This window comes from Choloepus didactylus, chromosome X (assembly GCF_015220235.1).
Source record: "Choloepus didactylus isolate mChoDid1 chromosome X, mChoDid1.pri, whole genome shotgun sequence".
NCBI classification, from domain to species: domain Eukaryota; kingdom Metazoa; phylum Chordata; class Mammalia; order Pilosa; family Megalonychidae; genus Choloepus; species Choloepus didactylus.
Window position 1 is genome coordinate 61,018,615 of NC_051334.1, and position 26,002 is coordinate 61,044,616.

Here is a 26,002-nt window from a genome sequence, read left to right on the forward strand (position 1 = left end):
AAATCATGGACCTTAATTAATAGTACAGTTATAAAGCTGTGCTGTCATAAATTGTAACAACTATTCCACACCAGTGCAAGGTGTTGGTTCTGGGGTGGTATGTGGAAATCATGTACTTTATTCAGGATTATTCAAAATGTGAATATTTTTATTTCAGGATTGTTCTGTAAACCCACAACTTTTGTAATAAAAAATATCCCATTTTAACAATTTTAAGTCTACCATTTAGTGGTTTTAATTACATTCAAAATATTGTGCTACATTAACACCATCCAATACAAAGCTTTTCCATCACTTGAAACAGAAACTCTGTTCCCTATAAGCAATAAATCCCCAACCACGCACCCCCATGTCCCCTCCTAACCTCTAACAATCTTTCTGTCTCTCAATTTGATTATTCTAGGTGTTTTATAAATGTGGAATCATACAATATTTCCCTTTTTGTGTCTGGCTTATTTCATTTAGCATGTTTTCCAGGTTCATCCATGTTGTAGCACATGTTGGCTATTTACCCCAGAAAAACATGTTCTTAATCTTAATCCATTTTTTGTGAGCATGAACTCATTTTAAATAGGAATTTTTGAAGAGGTTACTTTAGTTATGTATGGTCCAACTGAATCAGTATGGGTCTTAATCCTTTTACAGGAAGCCTTATATAGAAGGTTACTGAGGGAGAAGCCATGGTGAGAAGCCAAAAGCTGGAAGTCAACAGAATCTGGAAGAGATAGAAGGCACTGCCATGTGCATTGCCCTATTATAGCAAAGCCAAGGACCTGGGATCACTGGCAATCAGCACAACACTGCCACAGTCTTCTGGGAGAAAGCACTGCCTTGCTGACTCCTTGATTTTGGACTTCCCCTAACCATAAAACCATAAGCCAACAAATTCCCATTTGTTTTAAGCCAACACATTTTATGGTATTTGTTTTAGCAGTTGGGAAAGAAAAACATAGTATGTATCAGAATTTCATTTCTTCTTATGGCTGAGTAATATTGAATTTTATGTGTATACCACATTTTGTTTTTTTCATTCCTCAGTCAATGGATACTTGGTTACTTTCAGCTTTTGGATCTTGTGAATAATGCTGCTATGATCACTGGCATACAAGTATCTGTTTGAGTCCCTGTTTTTAATAGGAGTATACCTATAGGGTACATAACTGGAAGTGAAATCATAAGGTATTTTAAATAGTTTTATTGAGATATATTCACACACTATGCAATCTATCCAAGTATACATTCAATGTTTTACAGTAATATTACATAGTTGTTCACTCATCACAATGATCATTTTTAAAGCATTTTCATTACTCCAGAAAAAAGAAATAAAAAGAAACAAGAAAATTCCACACATCACATACCCCTAACCTCCTCCTCTTATTGACCACTAGTATTGCACTTTACTCAATTTTATGACTTACAATAGAGGTAAGTTAACTAAGACTGCGTAGTATTGTCAGGAATAGATATATAGATCAGCGGAACAGAACAATGCATTCAGAAGTAGATCCATACAAACATGGACAACCAACTTTTTTTGCTGTATAATTGTACAATCATTATCAAAGACCAGGGCTATTGGATTAAAATTCAACAAGAAACCACAAGGTTTCTTAAACATTTTTATTGTGACATATAACATATATACAGAAAAGTTATAACTTTCAAAATATGATTTAACAAGTAGTTATAGAGCAAATTTCAAAGAATGTTATAGGTTACAGTTCCACAATTTCAGTTATTTCCTTATTGTGAAATATAACATATACACAGAAAAGTGACAACTTTCAAAGTATGATTTAACAAATTGTTATACAGCAAATATCAAAGAGTGATAAGGGATACAGTTTTGCCATTTCAGTTATTTCCTTCTGGCTGTTCTAATGCCCTAGTGACTCAAACATTATATTCATATAAAGATTCAGTATTTGTAATCCTTTGTTAAACTCTGTCTTGTCTGTTGCTATACTCCCTCTTGTTTGATCAGTGTTTCAGTCTTCAGGGACATCTGGGCAGTAACCACCCTACCATGTTCATATTGATAAGGGGTGTCTATATTAAGGGGAAGGGGGCTGCATCTTGTTCATGTTCTTGAAGAGGATGTTTCTTCTGGGTTTTGGGACTTATCTGGATTAGGACCACTCTGGAGGATTTAAGGTTCTGAAAAATAAACTTAGCAAGTAAAATTTTCATAGAGTCTCAGATAGGGACCTAGGTGTTCTTTAGGATTTTCAGGACAATTGTTGGTTTGAGCTTGTCATACTGTGGCCATCTGGAATATCAAACTGTAGTTTGCATAAGAGTACCATCCAGGATAGCCTCTTGACTCTATTTAAAATATCGTAGTCACTGAAACCTTATTTCAATACCTTTCTTTTCCACCTTTTGGTCAAGAGGTCATTCCCAATCTCTTGCTACCAGGGCCAGGCTCATTCCTGGGAGTCATGTCCCACATCACCAGGGAGACTCACTAACCTGGGAGTCATGTCCCATGTAGGGAGGAGGGTAAAAAATTTATTTGCTGAGTTGGGCTTAGAGAGAGAAAGGCCACATCTGAGCAACAAAAGAGGTTCTCTGGAGGTGCCTCTTAGGCATAATTATAGGTAGGATTAGCCTCCCCTTTACATCCATAAGTTTCAAAAGATTAAGCCTCAAGATTAGGGCCTGACTTATTAAATAGGGTAGGGTGTTCTGAATTTCACGTGGCATGTATTCTCTCCAAGATAAACAATCACTGTCTCACACCATCTTCACTTAATCATACAACCATGATAACTCTCCATTTTAAATAATTATCACAACCCAAAACACCCAAAGCTCTTATCACCCCCTAATTATTCATCCCTAGTATTACTGTGGTACTAGTAAGGTATTCATATTAAATACACTTTGTAGTATGCAATAGGTAGTTTTGCCCATATACCACTGTGTTGTAAATTCTTTGTACCAGTGTGATACATTAAAAGTAGATCATGCAAGCACTTATTTATATTTATAGTGCTAATCTGGGGTATACATGCCTTTAAACAATCCCTTTCAATCATGTTCACATTCAATGCAGCACTGATACTTATTATCCCATTGATGAACTATAGTGACTTCTGTCCCTTCCCATACCTTTAAGTTCAACCCTGTAAACAGTTCTGTACCTATTAGGTAATTATTCCTCCTTTTTAAAATTTTGTCTATCTCTAGGTTCGCTATATTCTACATTTTAAGTCACTGCTTTTACATTATTTGGGAAGCTTATATTAGTGATAATATACAATACATCTCCTTTTATGTCTGACTTACTTCACTCAGCATTGTCCTCAAGTTTCATCCATGTTGTCACATGTTTCAGGACCTCATTCCTTCTTATTGTTGTATCCATCATTTGTATATACCACATTTTGTTTATCAGCTCCTTTGTATATACCGTCATTTGTTTATACCACATTTTATCAACTCCTTTGTTGAAGAACATGGGTTATTTCCATCTCTTGGCAACTGTGAATAACATCACTATAAACATTGGTGTGCAAATGTCTCTTCATGTCACTGCTTTCAGATCTTCAGGGTATATACTGAGTAGTGGAATTGTCTGGGTAATAGGATAACTAGATATTTAGTTTTCTGGGAAACTGACAAACTGTCATCAACACAGGCTGTACCATTAAACATTCCCACCAGCAGTGGCAAGAGTTCCAATTTCTCCACATCCTTTCCAGGATTCACAGTTTCCTGTTTGTTTAATGGCAGCCATTCTTACTGGTGTAAGATGACATCTCATTGTGATTCGATTTACACACTGCCCTAATAGCTAATGAAGATAAACATCTTTTCATGTGTTTTTTAGCCATTTGTATTTCCTCTTCAAAAATACATTTTTTCATATCCTTTACCCATTTTATGATTGAGCTGTTTGCACTACTGTCATTGATTTGTAGGGTTTCTTTATATATGCTGGATATCATCTCGTATCAGATATACGGTTTCCAAATATTTTCTCCCACTGTGTTCCTGCCTCTTCACCTTTTTGACAAAATCCTCTGAGGCACAGAGGTTTTGATTTTGAGGATTTCCAATTTATCTATTTTTCCTTTCATTGCTTGTGCTTTGGGTGTAAAGTCTAAGAAGCCATCTCATATTACTAGGTCTTGAAGATGTTTCCCTATATTATATTCCAGGAGTTTTATGCACTGGCTCTGATATTGAGGTCTTTAATCCACTTTGAGTTACTTTCTGTATAGGGTGTGAGGTAGGGATCATCATTCATTCTTTTGGATATGGATATCCAGCTCTCCCAGCCCCATTTGTTGAAGAGACAATTATGTCCCAGTTCAGTGGATTTGGAAGCCTTATCAAAAATCAGTTGCCCATAGGTTTGGTGGTCTATTTCCAATCTTTTGAATCCATTCTTTTGATCAATAGGTCTATCTTTGTGCCAGCACCATGCTATTTTGACCACTGTGGCTTTATAGTAGGCTTTAAACTCAGGATATGTAAGACCTCCCACTTTGTTCTTCCTTTTTGGAATGTTTTTGGCAATTCAAGGCACATTTCCCTTTCGAGTAAATTTGATAACCAGCTTTTCCAAAACTGCAAAGTAGGTTGTTGTAATTTTAATTGGAATTGTTTTGAAGCTGCAGATCTGTTTGTACAGAATTGAAATCTTAATGAAATTTAGCCTTCCTATCCATGATCATGCAATATCTTTCCACTTATTTAAGTCCTATTGATTTCTTTTAGCAAAGTTTGTAACTTTCTATGTAGAGGTCTCTCACATCTTTGGTGGCATCCAGGCTCTCCCCAATCCCTAGGGAATCTGCTCTACCCTCTCTGGGGCCTGGGGTGGCAGCACTCTTCCTGAGCTTCGAGGTGGAAGGCCTGTGTTCTGCCTACAGGGCAAACTCAACCTTTCCACATGTGTGGGCTGCTCCACTCTCTGCCTGAGATCTCTTGACTCCAAACCTTAATTTCCATGGCTCTGTATTTGAAGATATTTTTCCTTCAGTTTATTCCTCTGTCCCCTCCAGTCCAGACTAGCCATGTCTCCAGCTATACAGTTCTCTCAAAAATTTTGTTGGTTTGGCATGAAGAACACAGGATTCAAAACTGCCAGACAGGACTTTCCGCAAATCCTTTCTGGATAACTCCATCTCCAAACCTGGCTTGAACTGAAATGATGGTCAGGTTCCATGTTTGGTTAAATCCCTATATGGGGCTGTAGCTTTGGGATCTCACTTTTTGGAAGCCCAGAATTTTTCCAAACCATCAGTTTCTAGTTTCTTCAAACCTAAAAGTTAATTTGTAAGTTTATCTCTCTCTACTCTCACTTTTCACTATTAGCTGTGATGAGAAGCCAGGCCACACTTTTGATATTTAGTGTAGAAATCTCTTCAGCTAAGTATCACAGCTCATCGCCTTCAAATTCTGCCTTCCATCCAACAACAGGATTCAATTTTACCACATTCTCTGCCACTTTAATACAAGGATCACCTTTCTTCCAGTTGGCAATGGCACATTCATCATTTCTGTTTAAGGCCTCATCGGAAGTATCTTTAGAGTCCATATTTTTACCAACATCACCTCAAAACAATCTAGGCTTTTCTATCAATCTCCTCACAATTCTTCCAGAATCTTCCCCTTATCCTTTTAAAAAGCCATTCCGACATATTTAGTATTGCAAATTCAGCAACGCCCCACTTCTGGAACCAAAATCTGTTCCAGTTTGCTAATGCTGCCATAATGCAAACTACCAGAAATGGACTGGCTTTTATAAAGGGGGTTTATTTGATTACAAAGTTACAGTCTTAAGGCCATAAATTGTCCAAGGTAAGGCATCGGCAATTGGGTACCTTTACTGAAGGATGGCTGATGATTTTCCCTTTGATTTGTTAATATGTTGAATTACATTGAATGTTTTTATGTGGAACCATCCTTGCATGACTGGAATGAACCCCACTTGGTCATGGTGTATAATTTCTTCATCTTTTGATTCAACAAATGCCTTCACACTAATAACATGTAATGTCAATGGATTATATTCATGTGGGAGATTGGCCTGTAGTTCACCTTTCTTTTAGCTTCTTTACTGGTTTTTCTATTAGAGTGGTAATAGCTTCATAAAATTGGTTAAATATTGTTCCATTTTCTTCAATTGTCTGAAAGAGTTTAAGTATGATTGGTGTGAGTTCTTTTTGGAGTTTGTTAGAATTCCCCTGTGAAGCATCAAGACCTGGGCTTTTATTTGTGGGAAGTTTTTTGATGACTGGATTTTTTCTTGTGACTGGTTTGTTAAAGTCTTCTATTTCTTCTCTGGGAGTCTAGGTTGTTCATGTGTTTCCAAGAAATTGTACATTTCCTCTACATTGTCTAGTTTGTTGGCATACAGTTGTTCATAGTATCCTTCTATGATTTTTTTAAATTTCTTTGGGATATGCAACAATGTCACCTCTCTCATTTATCATTTTGTTTATTTGGGTCTTCTCTCTTTTTTATTTTATCTGTCTTGCTAAGAGCTTTTTAATCCTGTTGATCTCAAAGAACCAACTTTTTGTTCTATTTATTCTACTTGTTTTCTCTATATCATTTATTTCTGCATTAATCTTGTTATTTCTTTTCTTCTACTTGGTTTAGGATTAATTTGCTGTTTATTTTCTAGCTTTTCCAGTTACTCCATTAGTTCTTTGATGTTAGCTCTTTCTTCCTTTTTAATATATGAAATTAGAGCTATAAATTTCCCCCTCAATACCACCTTCACTGCATCCCATAAATTTTGATATGTTGTGCTCTCCATTTCATTCATCTCTAGATATTTAGCAATTTCTCTTGTTATTTCTCCTTCAACCCACAAATTATTTAGGAGTTTGTTGTTTAACCTCCATATATTTGTGAATGTTCTAGATCTTTGATGGTTATTGACTTCTAGTTGTGTTCCACTGTGATTAGAGAATGTGTTTTGAATAATTTCCATCTTTTTAAAATGTATTGAGGCTTGTTTTCTGCTTCAGCATATTATCATATCCTGGAGAAAGTTCCATGAGCACTAAATAATAATGTGCCTCTGTTGATATGTGATGTAATGCTCTATATATGTCTGTTTAGTCAAATTCATATATCACATTGTTTAGGCTTTCAATTTCCTTATTGTTTATTTATCTGGTTGTTTTATCTATAGGAGAGAATGATGTATTGAAGTCTCCCACAATTATTGTGGAAACATCTATTCCTTCCTTCAGTTTTGCCAATGTTTGTCTCATGTATTTTGGGGCAACTTGATTGGGTGCATAGACATTTATGATTGTTGTTTCTTCTTGCTTAATTGTCCCTTTTATTAGTATATAGTGTCCTTCTTTGTCTCTTATGACATACTTGCATTTAAAGTCTATTTTATCTGAGATTAATATTGCTACTCTTGCTTTCCTTGGTTCTAGTTGTATGGAATATTTTTTTCCATCCTTTCATTTTCATTTTCTTTGTGTCTCTGGGTCTAAGATGAGTTTCTTGTAAGCAACATATTGATGGTTCATATTTTTTTAATCCATTCTGTCAATCTATATCTTTCAGTTGGGGAGATTAATCCATTGACATTCCATGTTATTAGTGTGAAGGCATTTGTTGAATCAGCCATTATATCCTTTGGTTTTTGATTGTCAGATGTATTTTTCTCCATCTCTGTTTATTGCCTTTAATGTACCCTTACTAAAACTCTTTAGTTCTGTGCCCTTCCCCAGACCTCTCTTGCCTTTCTTTTGTTTCTCAGTCAGTAGGGCTCCCTTTATTATTTCTTGCAGCAAAGTCCTCTTGTTAGCAAATTCTGTCAGCATTTGTTTGTCTTAAAAATTTTAAGCTCTCCCTCAAATTTGAAGGAGAACTTTGCTGCATAAAGAATTCTTGGTTTGCAATTTTTCTCTTTCAAAATTTTAAAAATGTCATACTTTTGCTTTCTTGCCTCCATGGTGGCTGCTGAGTAGTCCCTAATTAGTCTTATGTTCTTTCCCTTGTATGTGGTGAATCACTTCTCTCTTGCTGGTTTCAAATCTTTCTCCTCTTTAACATTTGACAATCTGACCAGAATTTATCTCAGAGTGGGTTTATTTTGATTTATTCTACTTGTAGTTCTTTGGGAATCTATGATTTGCATATTTATGTCATTTAGACAGGTTGGGAGGTTTGCCCCAACAATGTCTTTGAATACTCTTCCTAGTCCTTTACCCTTCTCTTCCCCTTCTGGGACACCAATGATTCTTATATTTGTGTGCTTCATGTTGTCCATCATTTCCCTGAGCTCTACTTCAAATTTTTTTTTATTTTTTTCACCATTCTTTCATTTGTGCTTTCACTTTCCACCACACTTTCTTCAAGTTCCCGTATTCATTCCTCTACTTCTTCAGAGCTAGTGTTATGTGTTTCAAGAATCTTTTTAATTTGATCAATATTCTTTTATTTCCACAAGATCCACTATTTTTATTATTTACTCTTGAAAATTCTTCTTTATGCTCTTCCAAGGGTCTTCTTGTTGTCCTGTATATCCTGAGCCATGTTAGCAGTGTTTGTGATTATTTCTTTGATTAATTTCTCCAAGTTTTGTGTCTCCTGTGGTTTTTTAATGTTGGCATTGAGGTTATCCATCTCTCCTGTTTTCTTCATATGCTTTACAGTTTTCTGTTGTTTTTGGCTGCTTAGCCTTTGCTTATCTTGATAGGGTTTTTTTAGGATATTCAGTCTTATTTAAACACTTATCTATAATTTGACAGAACCACAACTTAGTTAAGTGTGCTTTACCTGACCTACCACCAGATGGCACTTGTGAGCCACCTCTTACCCTCAAGCCAGTTCTCCCCAACTTCATCTAAGCACCAATTGGGGGTCCAGATTATGTGGAGGTCTAAACAGTGCCCCAGTTTTCCATGTGCCATGGAGACTCCCTGTCCTGTGGGTTGGGGCATGCCCTGTGCAGTTTGGCAGGGTAATGCTTCTAAGACCTAGTACTCCCAGTAATTCCTGGGGCTGCACCTGGAATACCCTGGGGCTGTGGAATGCATGTAATGCTTCAGCTCAGATTCCCCATAGTCCCTCTCTGCCATAAGCCCACAAGTCTCTGGGTTTGGTGTAGGCCCCCTGGCACTTCCATGTGGCACCCCTGACTCTAGGCTGTGCACACCATGGGCTTCCACAGAGTAGGCGTGTGCATCACCAGAAGTCACCTGAATCCCAAATTCCATCAAGGAAGCTCTCAGCTGCAGCACTGTGAAGGGTGCCTCCCATCCAGCTGCCAAAACAGCTGCCTGGGGTGTGGAAACTCTCCACTTCCACATTCGTCTGCCTGCTGCAGTGGCCCATCCATGGCTCAGGAGTTCTTAGCTGTGGTTGTGTGAAGGGTTATCACCCACATCAAATACTGAATTGGGTGCCTGTGGCATGGAAGGTACTCCCCACTGCATTTGACTGTGGCTTCAGTTGAGTCTTTCTGTAACCCTCCTCTAAACATGGTTTCTCAGTTTCTCCCCACTGCGCTAGACTGTGACTCCTGCTACTGTTTCCCCAGTGGGTTTTTGGGTCTTACTCTAATCCACCTCCAAACACAGTCTCTGCGTATTTGGTGTGGGTGATAACCCTTTGCACAACCACAGCATTTGACAATCTGATTAATATATGTTTCAGAGTCTGTCTAATTGGATTATTTCTATTTGGAATTCATTGGGAATCTTTGATTTGCATATTATATCATTTAGATGGGTTGGGAAATTTTCCCCAACTGTTTCCTCAAATACTCTCCGTAGTCCTTTACTCTTCTCTTCTCCTTCAGGGACACCAGTGATTCTTATATTTTTACACTTCATGTTGTCCATCATTTCCCTGAGATCCATTTCAAATTTTTTGATTTTTTTCACCATTTGTTCTTTTGTGCATTTACAGTCAATTGTTCTTTCCTCTAGTTAACTTATTCTTTCTTCTGCCTCTTCAAATCTGCTGTTGTGTGTCTTTAGTTTATTTTTAATTTGATCATCAGTGTCTTTTATTTCCATGAGATCTGCTACTTTTTAATTTAGCATTTCAAATTCTCCTTTGTGCTCTTCTAGAGTCTTCTTGATGTGTTTATGTCTTTAGCAAACCCATTGAAGTTGTTTTGGAGATTTGTGTGTATGTCTTTGATTAATGGCTCCAAGTTCTGTGCCACATCTGGCTTTTTAATTTGGTCATTTGACTTGTCCGTTTCCTCTTGGTTCTTCATTTGCTTTTTTATTTTCTGTTGACTTCAGTGCATTTGCTTGTCTCCATAAGGTTATTTTTGGAAATGCAGGGCTATGGACATTTATATAAGAATGGACAGAACCACAGCTTGCTGAGGTGCACTTTCCCTGTTTTCCCAGAAGATTGTGCTCTTGAGCCACCTCTGCCCCTCAAGCCTGCTTTTTTCTGACTGCAGCTGTGTGCAGGGCAGTGCCCAAATCAGGTGTAAATCCAATCAGTACAGCAGTTCTCCTTGCCAGCCATGGCACTGGGAGTTGGGCCCTGTGCAGTTTAGCAGAGTCTGCTTAAGAGCACAGTGGGCCTGGTGCTTCCCAGGCCTCTGAATGGATCACTTCCAGGATGTGGTGCTGTGAGTCTCACCCTCCCCAACCCTCATCCAGTTCAAAAGTGCTCCACTTTTATTTGGCCATCAAGTTCCCTGCCTGCCATGTGATTGCAATCCTCTCAGTTGGCAGAGGGGTTCCTGGTGCTTCCATGTGGCACCCTCAGTTATGCCACCCCTTGCTTCTACACAACATGGGCTTCTCTGCAGGAAGAATGAATGCCCCAAGTTTTATGTTTACAGTCAACATAGACCCACTGGTTCCCATGTTACTTCATGAGAACACCCTGACCACATGGATGAGAAGGGTTATCTTCACAGCTAATTGTTGAGATGGGTGTTTGGGTATGGAGAGCTCCTTCCTCCTCTGCTCAACTAGCTGGTTCACAGCTGCCAGCCCCAGCAGCATTCCCTTTTGAATAGACTCACCCCATTTTTTTCAGATGTAATTTCTCCATTCTTTCATCCAATTCCCCACTACATTGCAGAGGTCCTTCTCTGGCTTCTCATAACCTGGAGCCCCTGTCCCTCTCATTTTCTGCCTTTTCTCTAGTTATTATATGGGGAATAATTTTGCTCTGCCTCTTTTATTCCACTATCTTGCTAGAAATTTTGAAAACATAAGATTTTAAGCGTTAAAAATTATTCTGCATTGAATTACCATTACAGTATCATTAGTCCACAATGAGTAAAAATAATATAAAGATATTACTGACTTTGAAAAATATGAAATATAAAAGTAAAATTAAAATGGAAATTCATTTTTTGGCTCTTTTAATTTCTTAAGGCTACTGTAACATAGAATTACAAAGCAAGTTGCTTAGAATAATAGAAATATATTAACTCACCATTTTGGAGGCCAGAAGTCTGAAATCAAGGTGTCAGTTAGGCCCTCCTTCTGTTTTTTTTTTTTTTTTTTTGAACATTTTCTCCAGCACTTGTATCCCTCTGTTTATTCTTTAAACAGGTTTCTTCACACACCATACAATCCATCCCAAGTAAACAATCAGTGATTCCCAGTATAATCACATAGTTATGTATTTCACCACAACCCATATGAGGACATTTCCCTTTCTTCCACAATGAAAGAAAAAGAGGAGAGAAAAAAATCAAGAATAAAATAAGATAGAAGAAAAAAAATAAAATATAATATAATGAAAAGACCACACAACGACAACACAAGAATCCCATACCACTCCCTTATATCCCCCTCTTACAGACATTTAGTTTTAGTATATTGCCTTTGTTACAATTAATGGAAGCACAGTACAATGTTACTGTTAACTATAGACTCTAGTTTGCATTGATTTTATTTTTCTTCTATACCATCCAGTTTTCAACACCTTGCAATTTTGAAATCATTTGTTCTCCCTCATGTAAAAACATTCTTATATTAATATACTTAATCATCATTATTGCCCACTCTAAGTTTCACTAATGTATACAGTCCCATTCTTTATCCTCTATCTTTCTTTCTGGTATCATACATAGCTCTAGTGTTCCTCTTTCACCCCTACACACACTCATCTTTGTTCAGAGTACATGCAATATTGTGCTACCATCACACAGTATTGTGCTATTTATTTTTGGATCTATGCAATCAATCCTGTTGAACATTCTGTACTCCTTCTGTGCCAGATACCTGATCTCTACCCTCTTTATATCTCCTGATAGCCTGTGTTCTCAACTTCAACTTTCAAGGTTGGTTCATTAATGTTAGTTCATCTTAGCGAGACCATACAATATTTGTCCTTTTGTTTCTGGCTAATTTCCTTCAGCACAATGTCTACTGTCTACCATTTTGTCTTTTGGATTTCATATGTCATATCTTATTTTATTTTAATTTTTTCTCTCTCCTTTTTATCCTTACTGATAGTTTTCATTTCTACACTCTTTTCCAAACACCTGTCCTGTCTTTTCTTGTCTGCCTTTAGTGCTCCCTTTAGTATTTCTTGTACAGCAGGTATCTTAATCACAAACACTCTCAGTGTCTGTTGTTCTGAAAATATTTTAAACTCTCCCTCATTTTTGAAGGGCAGTTTTGCTGGACTAGAATTCTTGGTTGGTAGTTTTTCTCTTTCAAGATCTTAAATATATCATACCATTGCCTTCTTGCCTCCATGGTTTCTACTGAGAAATACACACATAGTCTTATCAAGCTTCCCTTTTATGTGATGGATCACTTTTCTCTTGCTCCTTTCAGAATTCTTTCTTTTTCTTTGACATTTGACAATCTGATTAATAAGTGTCTTAGAGTAAGTCTATTCAGATCTATTCTGTCTGGGGTATGCTGCACTTCTTGGATCTGCAATTTTATGTCTTTCATAAGAAATGGGAAATTTTCAGTGATTATTTCCTCCATTATTGTTTCTGCCCATTTTCCCTACTCTTCTCTTTCTGGGACTCCCATGACATGTATATTCATGTGCATCATGTTCTCATTCAGTTCCCTGAGATGCTGTTCATATTATTCCATTCCTTACCCTATCTGTTCTTTTGTGTGTAGGATTTCAGCATTCCTGTCCTCCAGTTCATGAATCCTTTCTTCCGCCTCTCAAATGTGCTGTCGTATGTCTCCATTGTGTTTTTCATCTCTTCTATTGTGCCTTTCATTCCCATAAGTTCTGCCATTTATTTTTTCAAGCATAGGAATTTTTTTATGGTAACCCAGTGTCTTCTTTATGTCCACCTCTTTTGCACATTTTTCTTCAGCTCATTGATTTGATTTAGAAGATTTGTTTCAATATGTTTAATTAGTTATTTCAAATCCTATATCTCTTTTAAAGTGTAAGTTTGTTCCTTTGGGCCATAACTTCATTTTTCACAGTGTGACTTGTAATGATTTGTTGTCTTTGAAACTTGTTTCCTTGATTACCCCAATAAGATTCTCCCAGACCAGAGAGGCCCAGGTCTCTCGAAGGGGTTGTAATCAGTATCAACTTTCCCTCAGGATGAGACCCAGCAGGTTGGCAGACTTACCTATGAGGCCTCTAGACTCTATGCTTTTCCTTTACTGCCCAGCAAGTGATGCTTGTCAGTCCACAGCTCTCCACTGACATAAAGAGCTGTGGTGCCTTTAATTCTCCATGAACCCTGTCCCAGCCAGGGCTGAGGGTGTCAGAAATCAAGCTTAAGTAGTTTCTGTTTCCTCCTTTCCCACTACCTGGGGTCTGAATTCTCTGAGGGGGGGGGCTGTCACTTGAGCTGAGTCCTACCCCCTTTTCTTTGGGTGGATACACATTTTAAGGAATTATCTCTTTATCTTGATAGGTAGGAATTATATCTTTCACTCTTCCTTTGTCTCTCTGTCTTAACTCCACCCTTGCCTGGGTAAAGCTGAGAACTGAAAATGCCTGAGGCTTTTTCTAATGAGCTTAGACTCAGAGAAATGAAAGAAAAAAGAAAGAAATCTCCTTCACAGAGCCAGTCCTTAGCCCCCCAGTTTCACTGTTCAACTGAAGTTGGTACCTGTTTCCATGTACCCCTTTTCTTGGGACACAACACTTTTCCAGTATTCTCAGCTCAGCTGTCTCCAAAAGCCTCTGTTTTTATTTGTTTTTCCATCAGTCCCACCTCCTCTCTCCCAGAAGAGACCTCAGTATTCCTTTCATGCTTGCTCTGGGTTTCTCTGTGCTCATAGCTTGTATCTAGTATTCCAAATTTGTTAATTAAAACTGCAGTTGGAGCTTAGATGTGTTATTCTCCCTTGCTCCGAGTAGACTGCTTCTTTTTCTCACAAGGGAGTGTTCCAATTTAGCCTGCCATGCCAGTGGGGGAGGGGTGCCTTCTCCACAGTTTGGGGACTTTACTTAGAGTTGTGATCTCAGCCATTCCACCCATTGCAGACTGGTGTACAATGTGTGTCCAGTCATGAGTATCCCCCAACAGTTGTTCCAGATGATTCACCAGTTGTTCCTGGCTATTTACTAGTTGCTCTAGAGGACTAACTAAATCCCACCCTATGTCACCATCTTGCTCTGCCATCTGTTGAGAAGTTTTGCATCTATAGTCATTAGGGAGATTGGCCTGTGGTTTTCCTTTCCTGTAGTATCTTTATCTGGTTTTGGTATTATAGTGATGTTAGCTTCATAAAATGAGTTAGGTGGTGTTCATTTTTCTTCAACTTTTTGAAAGAGTTTGAGCAGGAATGGTGTCAGTTCTTTTTGGAAAGTTTTGTAAAATTCCCCTGTCTCTGCTTCCTCTTAAATCTGTATGGGAGAATTTCTTCCATCCTTTCTGTTTTCTGGTGTTGGCTTGCCAGCAATCCATGACATTCTTTGCATCAGTTGTGATGTGGCATTCTCCTCTCTGTCTCTCTTTCTCTTTGTTCAATTTTCTCTTCTAATTACACAGGTTATATTGGATTAGGGCCCACCCTAATCCATATGGGTCTCATTTTAACTGATAGCATCTCTGAAGATCCTATTTTCAAATAGGGTCACATTTACAGAACTGCTGGTTAGGACTTGAACATAACTTTATGGGAGACACAATTCAATACATAACAGGGATTTTTTTGTTAGTTTATTTATCCACACATCAATATTAATAATTGTGAGCAAGTCTTTTCCTTTAAAAAAAAAAAAACAAAAACAAAAGCACTAAAAGCCTTTTCAGTTAGTAAATAAATAAATAAATAAATGGGAATGGAAAGATATTTACTATAGTAATTTCCTTCCATTTTTGGGCTCCTTTCAAGTAATATGCCAAAAATCATGTAATAACCTATCTTCATAAATTATTTTAATGACTTGTCAGCTGACAACTCAATTTGGTCCTCTTTCAGTTGAGTTCAAGGCAGAGAATTGGAAATCACTGACTTATTTGCAAAAAGATTAACTTAGTCATTAGAGTCATTCACTTTCTCAACATAGACACCAATATGTATTTTAAATTCTCCCTTAATTTGTTGCTCCAGAGGTTTTTACACCCAGTGACAGTGCACCATAGTAATATCTTGGATGGATGATGAATGTATGCCTTTATTTTGTAAAGTGGGAGAAGGTCAATAGTTAAAGGGAATGCCTTGATCTCTGGGACATTTTCCGGCAGATAAATTTTAGGGAGGAGAATAACAGGAAATTAGGTATCTAGAAATTGATTCCCTTTAAGCTATCTTTACTCCCCTACTGTGTGAAAAGCCTTTGTGTTCCACCAGAGGTACAAGTCTGGGTATAGACAAACTCAAGTTTGAAGACCACTACCTTAGATGACACTGCTACCACTTGCATATCCACTGTCATGACTGATTTTAACCAACAGCATCAGATATTTCCCTTGCAAGAGTTTAAACTTTCCTAACTCCAGTATTTCTGTTTTACTCTCCACAGTCTATAGACCACAAGACTTTTCACATGCTTGGTATCCCTGAATATTGCATTCTCCTTTGTTTTGGCCTGAGTATTTTCAATATCTGATGAAGTTAGACTGCAACATCATAATTCACCAATAGGTGTCATCTGCAGGAGCCCTTATGAAGACTTCATATTGTACATAAATACAAACTGCCCTTTTTATCTTATATGTAGATTTGCTTTATGAAAGCTGCCACTTTGGAATGAGATTTGTTTTACAATTCAACTATTGAAATGCTCTTTATTTCTCTGTGCCCATTGGAAATTCCCAAGGACCTTCTTCCTTTTTCATGATTTTCTCCAGTGACACCAGAGTCTTGGGAACTGTTCCAGTTCACTAATGCTGCCTTTTGCAAAACAGCAGAAATGGATTGGCTTTCATAAAGGAGGTTTATTTGGTTACAAAGTTACAGTCTTAAGGCCACAAAGTGTCCAAGGTAAGTCATCAACAATCAGGTATCTTCACTGGAAGATGGCCAGTGGGGTCTGGAAAACCTGTTAGCTGGGAAGGCACATGGCTGGCAACTGCTCCAGAGTTCTGGTTTCAAAATGGCTTTCTCCCAGGATGTTCCTCTCTAGGCTGCAGCTCCTCAAAAATGTCACTGTTAGTTGCTCTTGGAACATTTGTCCTCTCTTAGCTTCTCCAGAGCAAAGGTCTACTTTCAAATGCCATCTCCAAAATGTTGCTCTGTAAGCTGCAGCTCCTCTCACAGCTCCTGTGCATTCTTCAAAGTGTCCCTCTTGGCTGTAGCAAGCTCACTCCTTCTGTCTGAGCTTTCATAGGACTCCAGTGAATTAAAAAAGGCCCATGCTGAATGGGCAGGGTCATGCCTCCATGGAAATTATCTAATCAGAGTTGTCGCATACAGTTTGGTGGGTCACATCTCCATGGAAACACTCAATCAAAGAATTACAATATAATCAACACTAATATGTCTGCCCACACAAGATTGCATCAAATATAATGGCATTTTGGGGGACATAATACATTCAAACTTGCACAAGAACCCACTTGCAATGCATGTGGAGGAAGCAACTGATTCTACTCCCGCCAGGTGTATTTCTGTTGACATTCTGATTTGTGACTTAGAGTGAGTTTTCACATACAATGTTCTCAATGGTGACACATTCCCATTTGTCTATAATGTAACTGACTTCAACTCATAACTTGTAAATTACATGGACTACATAGAGCTATCCTGGAAACTTAGCCATTGTTTCATTTAATTACTTTTTATGTTTATATAATTGTGTGATTCCCAGAGCATTTTCAATGGCCAAAATATTCTCTATAGCCACCATCCTGTCCTTAAAGCCATTATTATGCCTTGATGTCTTCTAAAATAGTAGCTTCAACTTCTCCTGACACTTTCACTGTGCCAATCAATTCTACCTTATTGGTCTGAATTAGATTCAAAGTGGCAGTTGTACTACTCATTTCTAGCTTCCAGTGGAACACGTATTCTTCTGCTTTTCTTTTTCATATCCAGTCCACCATAGTACTTATTTAAAATTTTCCCTGAATATTTTCTCCTACCCCTCATTTTCATTTTAATTCTTTTTTTGTTGATTTTTATAGATGTGAAGGGATTTAGGTTCTTCTAAATTCCCTTGAAAGACACACATAAAGTGCAACTTATGTCATAGTTTAAAATATAAAGTCCCATTTTACACTGAACACTGAGGCAGACATTCATTCCTGTCTCATCTTGCTCAAGTTCCAGTTTTCAGTTGGAAGTCCCTCAAGGTCATATAATTCTGATGGTAAAAGGCAAGGAAAGACAAACTGAATGAAAAGTATTAGTTGCTATCAGCGTCATCATCATCATCAACAACAGGAGTGGTTGCCCCCAAACCGACATATTTCTACACTCCCTGTGTGAATATGCCACCTTCTAAGAAAGTGACCCAATTGTGTCCTTGTTTTTTTCCCAACTCACTTCAGTGCTTCATTGCTTCTACTCTTCAAGACTTAGAGTGAAGGGAGGGAAGACTTGAGCTCCTGCATAAAGGGTAGAAAACTCCAATGCCTAGGGGGCCAACTAGATAAGAAAATGAATGTAGTGGACCTAGTAGAGCCTGACAAATCAGAATACATGTCTTTTCTATAGGGGGCAGCCACTACTCAGCTCCAGTCAAATTATGGCCCTTCAAGTGCATGAGCTCAGTGTAGCCTGGTCATCTATTGGAATCTGGATTTAATGGGAAATTTGCCAGACTTAGGTGTTGACAGTTCAAACTCACCCTTCAAGTTGCCAATAATTTATGTCCTGGAAGTTAAAGTGGGTATCTATCACTAAACTTTCTGGACATTCCAGAAAGACTGGCTTATATGTTCTTTCCTTATAGGCAAACTAAATGAAAAAAAGCAAAATTATTAAAAGATTATAGGGAGCATGGCATCAGAACAAGAGAGATAGATAATTTGAATGTACATCTCCAGAACAGAATATATGCCTGCCAGGTGGACAGTATCTCTGTTCTGATTCTTTATTAGTATTTTTTTTTTCATTTCATAGTTTCACTTACAAAGGGTAAACTTATTTCATTTGTTTCATTTTCAGGGAGGGAGGTGTCAGAGCAATTATCATCTCTTTCATATACTTAATGCTGATGAAAAAACCCAGGTTCAGAGAAATGAATGAACTGTTCTAAGTGACTGAGCTGGAGATGAAACTCATGTCTGTTTGGCTCAAGTATATGCTGTTACCTCTATAGCACACTGCTCTCTCTTCTTCTATTATTTGCATCCCACCCCCACACCACAGGGAGCTGCAGGAGCGGGGAACAATCATGGGACTTCTCTTATGTTCTGTGGATACGCTCCAAAAAGATAATAAAATATTTAATGAGTACAGCCACCTCCAGATCTCAACAGCAGGGATTTTTTTCACCATCACAATGTGTCTTTTTCTCCTGGTACCAGTTATACATTTCCCCATGATAATTTTTATAGAGCAGACAATACTTTATGGAATATAGAACACTGTCTATATCACTTTGGGAAAATGTTTATCTATGTTCTTATCCGTACATATACACACACATAAAATGGGATTTTATTCTATGGATTATTTTTCTACAGTTTTTCTAGCAGTATTCTTTTTCCAAGGTCAATAAATACTTTTCTACACTATTGTTTCCACAAAATACCATAAAATGGTTACACCATGTGTTTACCAATCTCCTTTTTTCTGACATTTAGATTATTTCCAATGTTTTCCCTATTAGAGACATTGCTGCAATGCAAATCCTTTTAGATAAATCATTACAGTTCATTAATTACTTCCTTAGGATAAATTCCTAAAAGGAGAATGCTCAGTAAAATTGCAGATTTTATTAAGCTTTTGGTGCTTATTGACTAATTGCCCTGCAGATAAGTTGTACCTTCCAAGTAACCAGCAAAGAATGAGTATCTGTTTCCTGTAATCATCATCATCATTGTCATCATCATATAGTGCTTACTATAGACTATTTTAAGCACTGTTCTAAATGATTAACATTTGTTAATTTATTTGATTCTTAAAACAGCCCTTCATCTCACAGATGATTACTGAGGGACAGAGATTAAGTTACTTGCCCAATGTCATGTAACTAATAAGTTGAAGTAATGGAACAAGGATTTGAATCTAAGCAGTCTCCATCTACTTATGTCAAGATTAGATATTATATCAATCATTAATTTTATAGACAGAAAAAAAGTTTCACGGTTATTTTGATTTGTATTTTTTTTTAATTTAAAGATCTTTTCCCTTTTTCTTTTTATCTCCTTCCCTCCTCCCTCCCTCCTTCCCTTCCTTTCTTCCTTCCTCCCTTCTTTTCTTCCTTTTTGCCTTTTTTTTTCTTTTGTAAGATACTAGTTTATTTCCTTTGTATATTTTTTCCCTTGGGGTTTTCATTTTTTAAAATTGATTTGTAAAACTGGTGTGTATGTCAAGGATATTAAGACCTTATACTTTATATATGCTGCATTTATTTTACTTTGCCTTTAACTTAAAAGGTTAAAAGTTTAAAATTAAAAGTTTCTCTTGTATTTTTGACACATAGAAGTTTTAAATTTTTCTTTAATCAAATTCATCAGTCTTTTCATTTATGGTTTTTCTCTGTTGTTTTGGAAAGATTGTCACCAAACCTACATTATATACATATTTATCTTAATATTTTTTGCAAATTTTATGATTTCATTTTTCATCTGAATATTTTGATATTTAACATGAAGAGCCATGGATGACTATCTTTCCAGCTTTCCAACACTGTTAATGGTTTATTATTTTTCTCATGTTGTTTCTCTCATGTCAGTGGGATTTGGGTAAAGAGAGGTGGGAAATGCATAAAGTCAGCCACCATCTTGAAAAAGAAAGGTGATTTTTAAAATATATAATTATTTAAACACTTGCTCACTTTCTTACATGGTCTGTTCAGGTTTCATACTTCTAGAATATATTTTGGTCATATTATTTTCATAGAAAAAATCAGTTTGTCTTTGTTTTTAGCAAAGATTTGTGCAAAGTATTCCCATACAATTTTTAAAAATATCCCCTTCATCTGTGATTACTCTACTCTTACAATCCTAGTTTTTGTTTATTTGTTTTGTTACTTTTCCTTAAGTTTCAGCTAACTAATGTTGTGCATCTCAGTAGTTAAGTCATGCTTGTTCAACTATGGAATGTTAATTTTATTTGATTGTAAGTCATTAAAAACATTGAATTGGACATATTTTTGAAATAAAATTTAAATAAATTGTGCGACTTACAAGAGAAAAGAGAATTCAAAGAAATGTGCTTGTTATGGACAGCTTTGGGGAGGGAATGAGTCTGCTTTTGCTGTGTTCTTTGGTGAAGGAATTTGGGGCTAAGAGAATCATTGAATTAATAATGGTTTATCTGTTTGACTTGTTCCTTCAAAGAACCTGTTAAATTTTTTAACCGAATTTTTCTTTTTCTGATGCTAATTCATTAATATTTGCTTTTATCATTTTGTAGCTGGCACCCTGCTTTCCTCTTTTTTTTCTGTTGTCTATTTTTAAATCTCTATTTGAATGTCTAATTCATTTATTTTCATTTTTCATTGTTTTGTATTTAAGGTCTTTCAGTGTATAAATTTGATCGTGAGTTCATCCACATAGTATCCCGTTATCAAATATTTTCATACAGGAGCTTGTTAAGAATGCAGATTCCTGGGCACCACTATTTCAGTAGGTTTAAAGTGAATTTTTAAAAAGGGCCTCAGATCACACTTAAGGAAATCCCATCCTAATTGTGATATATATTTTTCTTATTGTTGCTATTTTCTAAGTGAGAACTTGAATTTGCACTTTGTTCCAAGAGTGTTTTGTTTTAATTTTCAAGTGGTTGAGTTTTTCATTAAGATGAGCTTTATTCATTAGAAACAAAGAAGGTGGCCTGTGATGTTTTCCTATTTTTTCTTTTTTTTTTGAGAAATTTAAGAATACACAAAAATACAAACAGTATTACAACACTCATATTCCCACCATCCAGAATTAGCTATTGCTGATATTTTGCCATATTTGCTTCCATTTAAAAAATGAAACTACTTTTGTTATGGATTGAAATCAAGTTCCCTTTAATCACTATCTGTGTCTTACTCCATTTCCTCTCTCTCAGGGGTAGCCATTGGTACAAGTTCGGTATGAATCATTCTGGTATATTTCTAATAGTATCACATACATATGAATGTATCTGTAAACACCATAGATGTTTTGTGTGTACTAATTAAGGTTTCTGAAATCTCTCTATATTGATATATTTAGATTGAATCCATTCATTTTACCTTGTATATTCTATTGATCCTGTTAACCATAATATATTAATCCCCATTCCCCTTTTCATGGAAATTAGGTACCCGAAGTTTTTTCTTATTCTTGAGATGTATTAAAGTAGTTGTGGCCTAATGACTTTAAAATGATATTAAATTTTCCCTGAGTACTAGAGGAAAACAGTATTTTCTGGATGGTAAAAACCAGAGTTGCAAATTTATCCATAAATTAGAAATTATTTCTTCTATTATTCAAGTATTCTTTCTCAACATTGCATCTCTATTTTTCCTACTTAATCTGTAAAAGAATTAGGTAAATATGTTAATGTCTGCCACTAGTGTGTGCCTGTCAAATTCCACCTGTAATTGTCTCCAAAAATAACTGATTTAAAAAAAATTATAAATGCAGTGCATACTTTTAAAAATCATCAGAAAATTCAAAATCTTATAAAAAATAAGAATTACTCATAATTTTAGTCCTCAGTAGTAACAACCATTAACATATTGGTATATAGTATTCCAGATTTTTTATACATAGAAGTTCAGTTTATACAAACTGTTCAAAAAAGTTTTAAAATAAAAATATCTTTACTTAACTTTGTATTAAAATGACATGCTTGTAAATTTTCAAACTATACGGAAATATATAAAGCAAAAAGTAAAAGTACTCTGTGAATTCCCTATAACTGATGTTTATTTCATGTATACCTAAAGATTTTTTATATCATACAAATTAACCACACATTTTTTAACATAGTGCATATTATTTTATTGTATGGTAATAGCATAATATATTTGATCAATGCTGTGTAAGCAGACACTGATTATCTTTCTAAAATGCTACTTTTAAAATGTTAAAGTGATATACATTTTATACATACATATTATTGCATCATTATCTGATTATTTTCTCAGGCGAGTTCTCTGGATAAGGAATTTCTAAATAAAAGTAGAAACATATAAAATGTTGCTATGTATTTTCAAATTGCTTTATAGAATGATTATAACCATTCACACTTCAACTAGCATGAGTTGTCAACTCCCTGCCAACAGTGAGGTTTATCAGTGTTTTCCACCTTTGCCAGTAAGGTTGGCCAGAAGTGGAATCTCACTGTTTTAATTTGAATTTTTTTCATTGCTAGTGAGATTGATCATCATTTTATCCTCCTATTGGCCATCTGCACTTCTTTTGTAAAAATGCTCCCTTTTGTGCTGTCTTCTTCCCTTCCCCCATTGGGGGTGTTCCTTTTTTCTTTTTGCTTTGTCAGACTTCTTTATCATTCATTTTTCGTCTTTTACACAGGATCGGTTCGATTTAGGCTTTTCACCTTTACACTACTTTACAGACTGCTAATACATATTCTCCACTGGTTTTTCAATTTTGCATAGAGTCTCGTTCTCTCTCTCCCCTCCTTCCCTGCCTCTTTTTTTTTTCTCTTTCCGTCTCTTTTTTTGTCCCTCCTTCCCTCATTTCTTTTCAGTACAGAAGTTTCAAATTTCCACTGAGTCAAATCTATCAACCTGGGCCTGGAGCCGAGTAGAAGACGGGGACGGGGAGGAGGACGCGAGCTAGGGGAGGGGAAGGGGCGGGGATGAGCGGGCGGGAGTTGCTGGGAGGGTTCGCGGTCGGATCACGCGGCGGCCGCGGAGGCCCAGAATCGTGAGCGTGGAGACTTCGGCCCCTGGCCTACGCCGAGCCTTTCACCACCGGAGGACCAGGAACCGGAGGACGCAGCCTTCATCACAGAGGTGCTGTGCTCTGCGCTCCCTGCCCAGCCCGGCTCTGCCCGTTGCGGCGGCGCCTCCTTCCTTTCTCCCCTCGCTCTCTCGCCCGCCCGCGCCTTGCCTGCCCGCCTGCGTCACCGCAGCCGCCATGCCTGAAAACGGCGAGAGCAGCGGCCCTCCGCGCCCCTCCCGCGGCTCTCCTGCGGCCCAAGGCCCGGCTGCTGCCCTGGCCGAGCCCAAAATCATCAAAGTCACTGTGAGGACTCCGAAAGAGAAAGAGGAGTTCGCGGTGCCTGAGAATAGCTCGGTACAGCAGTTTAAAGAAGCGATTTCGAAACGCTTCAAGTCCCAAACCGATCAGCTAGTGCTGATTTTTGCCGGAAAAATCTTAAAAGATCAAGATACCTTGATCCAGCATGGCATCCGTGATGGACTAACTGTTCACCTTGTCAGCAAAAGCCAGAACCGACCCCAGGGCCAGTCCACTGAGCCTAGCAGTGCCGCGGGAACTAATATTACCAGGGCGTCGACTCCCAGGAGTGACTCCACAATGATTTCTACAACTAGCAACCCATTTGGATTGGGGAGCCTGGGAGGACTTGCAGGCCTTAGCAGCCTAGGTTTGAGCTCGACTAGTTTCTCTGAGCTCCAGAGCCAGATGCAGCAGCAGCTAATATCCAGCCCTGAGATGATAATCCAAATAATGGAAAATCCCTTTGTTCAGAGCATGCTTTCGAATCCCGATCTGATGAAGCAGCTCATTATGGCCAATCCACAGATGCAACATTTGATTCAGAGAAACCCAGAAATCAGTCACCTGCTCAACAACCCTGATATAATGAGTTAGACCCTCGAAATCGCCAGGAATCCAGCCATGATGCAAGAGATGATGAGAAATCAAGACCTGTCTCTGAGCCATCTCCAAAGCATCCCAGGTGGCTACAGTGCTCTAAGGCGCATGTACACTGACATTCAAGAACCAATGCTGAATGCGGCACAAGAGCAATTTGGGAGTAATCGGTTTGCCTCCGTGGGGAGCAGTTCCTCCTCCGGGGAAGCTACGCAGCCTTCTCACACAGAAGAAAATCGAGATCCACTGCCCAATCCATGGGCACCACCACCTGCTACCCAGAGTTCTGCAACCACCAGCACGGCCACCAGCAGTGGCAGTGGGTCTGGCAGTAGCTCCTGCAATGCTGCTGGGAACACTGTAGCTGCAGCCAGTTATGTTGCTAGCGTCTTCAGTACCCGTGGTATGCAGAGCCTGCTGCAACAGATAACTGAAAACCCCCAACTGATTCAGAATATGCTGTCTGCACCCTACATGAGAAGCATGATGCAGTCGCTAAGCCAGAATCCAGATCTGGCTGCCTAGATGATGCTGAACAACCCGCTGTTTACAGGAAATCCTCAGCTGCAGGGCAGATGCGTCCTCAGCTCCCAGCTTTCCTGCAGCAGATGCAGAATCCAGACACACTGTCAGCCATGTCAAACCCAAGAGCAATGCAGGCTTTAATGCAGATCCAGCAGGGGCTACAAACATTAGCTAGGGAAGCACCTGGCCTCATTCCAAGCTTCACTCCAGGTGTGGGGGTGGGGGTGCTGGGAACCGCCATTGGCCTGGTAGGTCCAGTCACTCCCATAGGCCCCATAGGCCTCATTGTCCCCTTTACCCCCATAGGCCCCATTGGGCCCATAGGACCCACTGGCCCTGCAGGTCCTTCTGGCCCTGCCGGCCCTACTGGGCCCACTGGGCTCACAGTTTCTAGCTCTGCACCCAGTGAAACCACTAGCCCAACTTCAGACTCTGGACCCAACCCTCAGTTCATTAAGCAAATGGTGCAGGCTCTGGCTGGAGCAAATCCTCCACAGCTGCCGAATCCAGAAGTGAGATTTCAACAACAACTGGAACAGCTCAACGCAATGGGGTTCTTAAACCTTGAAGCAAACTTGCAGGCCCTGATAGCAACAGGAGGCGATATCAATGCAGCCATTGAAAGGCTGCTTAGCTCCCAGCCATCATAATTGCATTTCTGTTCCCGGAAAAATATGTATCTTATTTTTGATAATGGCTCTTAAATCTTTAACACACACACACACACACACACACACACACACAAAACGTGCTTTACTTTCATTTTGAGTCTTTTAAATCTGTCTTGTTATAAATCTAATATGCATTTCAAGGTGGATTCCCTTCCTCCTCCTCTCCCCACCCACCCTCTTCTCCCTCCCTCCCTCCTTCCTTTCCGCTTTCCCTCCCTTTGTTTTGGATGATGAGAATCAATGCTGTTTCATTCAAAGGTGTTGCATGCAAACACTTCTGTTTATTCTGCATTTATTGTGATTTTTGGAAACAGGTATCAAACTTCAAAGTTGAGTGAACAAGTTTTGTCTTACAGATGTCTAGTTTATTTGCATTTTAAGCATTAGCTATGATAGTAATTTAATGTAGAATGAAGATATTAAAAACAGAAACAAACTATTTGAAGCTCTAATTTGTGGTACAATATTGCTTATTGTGACTTTGGCATGTATTTTTGCTAGCAAAATGCTGTAAGATACCACTCATTGACCTTTTTGCTGT

General features: G+C 38.0%; 1 protein-coding gene across 1 annotated transcript; it reads left to right on the plus strand.

The window, feature by feature from the left end:
* Positions 1 to 23,332: 23,332 nt before the first annotated feature.
* Positions 23,333 to 25,526, plus strand: UBQLN2 (ubiquilin 2). The gene is given in 2 exon segments (XM_037821385.1): positions 23,333 to 24,833; positions 24,836 to 25,526. Coding segments are annotated over 2 exon segments (1,875 nt in total). The 5' UTR covers positions 23,333 to 23,563; the 3' UTR covers positions 25,441 to 25,526.
* Positions 25,527 to 26,002: the final 476 nt, after the last annotated feature.